The following is a 3119-nucleotide window of genomic DNA, read 5'->3' as shown; positions in this document are numbered from 1 at the left end:
ATACAGATGTGCACTGACTCCGTTGCTATGGCAACCCACTAATCCACCAGTGTGGTCTTCTGTTACTGAAAACCACATTCCCACACGATTGCTCCATATTGGACCTTTTATCTTTTCTCTCTCTCTCTCTCTCTCTCTCTCTCTCTCCCCTCCTTTACGTGGGACTGTAAGCGACTACTACTGTAGTGTGCGTGAGTGTTTGAGCCAGTGACTGACCGCTCATCAACTGACGATGCTGCTGACATTGTTTTTCATCTCAAGGGGCCTCCAGTATGATTGTGAGAGCAGAAGTCACTCATGTGAGAAGGACTATGTGATTAAAGTCTGATTATCCAGTTTACAAGAACGTAATGATGTCCACGCTGTAAATGAACTAGAGACCACTGCATGCATGCATGTCCAGTTTTAATGGGCAGCACACTCAACAGCAAGAAGCCTCTTTAGGACATGTACACTGTGCTTAGACATTTTGAGGGATAATATCTCTAAGCTCTTGCGCTGGATTATATGGCATGGCGTGCATCAACCTCAACAGACAGCTGGGCCGGTTCACCTGAATGTATGCGCGCCGGAACATTCTGCTCGCTGTGCTACACTGCTTTGCTTTTTCAGGGTTTATTTCACCACGTACACATAGCCTACTGAGAAAAGACAAGATAAAGAAAACCCGCTCTAGTCTGTGGAGAGTGTATACACTCTTAGCAAGTAACACAAAACAGACTGGCAGATGAACAGCACCACATTCAACCAGACAACAACAACAAATGACTCTTAAGAAAAGGGGTGGACGATTGATCTGAAAGTTAATGACACATACGTATGTTCACTTTGTCTAAAATCATGTTGCATGGCAGCAACCCATTTTTTTTAAACAAGACTTGTTCTCAAACTGCAGGCACGCACGCACGCACTCACTCAAAAACAAAAGCATAATTAAACAGAGAGAGGGAGAGAGAGAGACAGGGAGAGAGAGAGAGGGAGAGAGAGAGAGGGAGAGAGAGAGAGAGAGAGAGAGAGGGAGAGAGAGAGACAGGGAGAGAGAGAGAGGGAGAGAGAGAGAGAGAGAGAGAGAGAGAGAGAGGGAGAGAGAGCGAGAGAGAGACTGAGAGAGAGAGAGAGAGAGAGGGAGAGAAGACAAAATGCACGCAGTGAAATAACTAACTGTACATCCAGTACAGCAGGCTCTCTCAGGTGCAGGCCCACAGCTGTGCATGCCAATTGCATGCCACTCCTAATCCAGCAGCCACAGCTTAGAGAGATATTATCCCTTAAAAAGTCTAAATATGTCATGCATGCCCTAAATATGCTGCTTCACATTGCATTAGAGCTAAAAGGTAACGCTTTATGTGTCGACTTCAATTATAAGACCCTTACAATCCTATTAGAGCCCGTCAAATGACAACTCGCGCAAGCTTCACGACCGCTCATGACAGCAGAGTGACTAAACGCTCTCATTATAACTTGGAGAGGTTCTTACGGGTCTTCAGAGAGATAATAGAAGAAGCTTGACTAGGAACAGTTTCATTGGGTCCTGTACCACCTCAGGGTTGTGATTGCGTACAGTACAGTATATTAGTGAAAAACTACAAATATACACACTTGACATTTACCAATTTTGCATATGTGTTTTTAAAAAGTGACTTACAGTGGGATACGGTATAGTTTCATTAGTATGGCTTATCCCTGGTGACTTTATTGCGAACCACACCATTGACAGTTGTTCCAGAACTACACTGTTGATGGTTATGATAACTCTATTCACTCCTGTGATCCCATCTGCACATGCAGTGCTTACTTTGGCTCCACTTCCACAACATCTGGTTGCTCCTCTGTAACGGTGGCATGCAGTCTTATGGGCTCTCACCTGAACAACCCCCCTCGCTGTCTTTGTCCTTGGCTTTGTCGTCGGCTTGGCTCTTGGGTGAGTGCAACGGGCAATTTCTGTTATGCTTCCTCTTGGCCCGCTCCATCTGCGCGTTGGTGAAGTAGTTGACGGCGGCAAACTCGATGAGGGCGGAGAAGACGAAGGCGAAGCACACGGCGATGAACCAGTCCATGGCGGTGGCGTAGGAGACCTTGGGCAGGGAGTGACGGGCGCTGATGCTCAGGGTGGTCATGGTCAGGACCGTAGTGATGCCTGGAACACACAAGCACCACCAGAGGTGGAGAAATAATGTTGAGTATAGTAGATTACAGTAGAGTACAGTAGATTACAGGAGAGTTCAGTAGAGGTCAGTGGAGTACAGCAAACACTGAGTAGAGTTCAGTAGAGGTCAGTGGAGTACAGCAAACACTGAGTAGAGTTCAGTAGAGGTCAGTAGAGTACAGCAAACACTGAGTAGAGTTCAGTAGAGGTCAGTAGAGTACAGCAAACACTAAGTAGAATACAGTAAGGTACAGTAATAGTACAGCAAACACTGAGTAGAGTTCAGTAGAGGTCAGTAGAGTACAGCAAACACTAAGTAGAATACAGTAGAGGTCAGTAGAGTACAGCAAACACTGAGTAGAATACAGTAAGGTACAGTATAGTACAGCAAACACTAAGTAGAATACAGTAAGGTACAGTATAGTACAGCAAACACTAAGTAGAATACAGTCGAGGTCAGTATAGTACAGCAAACACTAAGTAGAATACAGTAGAGGTCAGTAGAGTACAGCAAACACTAAGTAGAATACAGTAAGGTACAGTATAGTACAGCAAACACTGAGTAGAGTTCAGTAGAGGTCAGTAGAGTATAGCAAACACTGAGTAGAGTTCAGTAGAGGTCAGTATAGTACAGCAAACACTGAGTAGAGTTCAGTAGAGGTCAGTATAGTACAGCAAACACTGAGTAGAGTTCAGTAGAGGTCAGTATAGTACAGCAAACACTAAGAGTTCAGTAGAGGTACAGTAGAGTATAGCAAACACTGAGTAGAATACAGTACAGTATAGTACAGCAAACACACACACTAATGAAAATAAGCATCTGTACTGTACTGAAAATTATTTTGTCTGAAAGCGTCTGCCAAATGAATAAATACACATAATATAAATGATTAGGGAAGGCATGGCATTCACAACACATACATTATAAGTGCAGTGCACCCTTGCATGAATAATTCTTGGGAAGCTGAGAGCA

General features: G+C 44.3%; 1 protein-coding gene across 1 annotated transcript in view; it reads right to left on the bottom strand.

Annotated features, from left to right (window-relative positions):
• The window catches only part of gabra4 (gamma-aminobutyric acid type A receptor subunit alpha4), a gene marked incomplete at its 3' end in the record, with an annotated part of 19596 nt that overhangs the window by 4108 nt on the left and 12369 nt on the right, over window positions 1-3119 (bottom strand). Inside the window, 2 exon segments of the mRNA XM_080844136.1 lie at window positions 1865-1876; window positions 1878-2137. Coding sequence (XP_080700262.1) covers window positions 1865-1876; window positions 1878-2137 — 272 coding nt within the window.

Source organism: Sprattus sprattus (assembly GCF_963457725.1).
Source record: "Sprattus sprattus genome assembly, chromosome: 8".
In the NCBI taxonomy this organism is placed as follows: Eukaryota; Metazoa; Chordata; class Actinopteri; order Clupeiformes; family Clupeidae; genus Sprattus; species Sprattus sprattus.
This window is presented reverse-complemented; position numbering and strand designations above follow the sequence as displayed.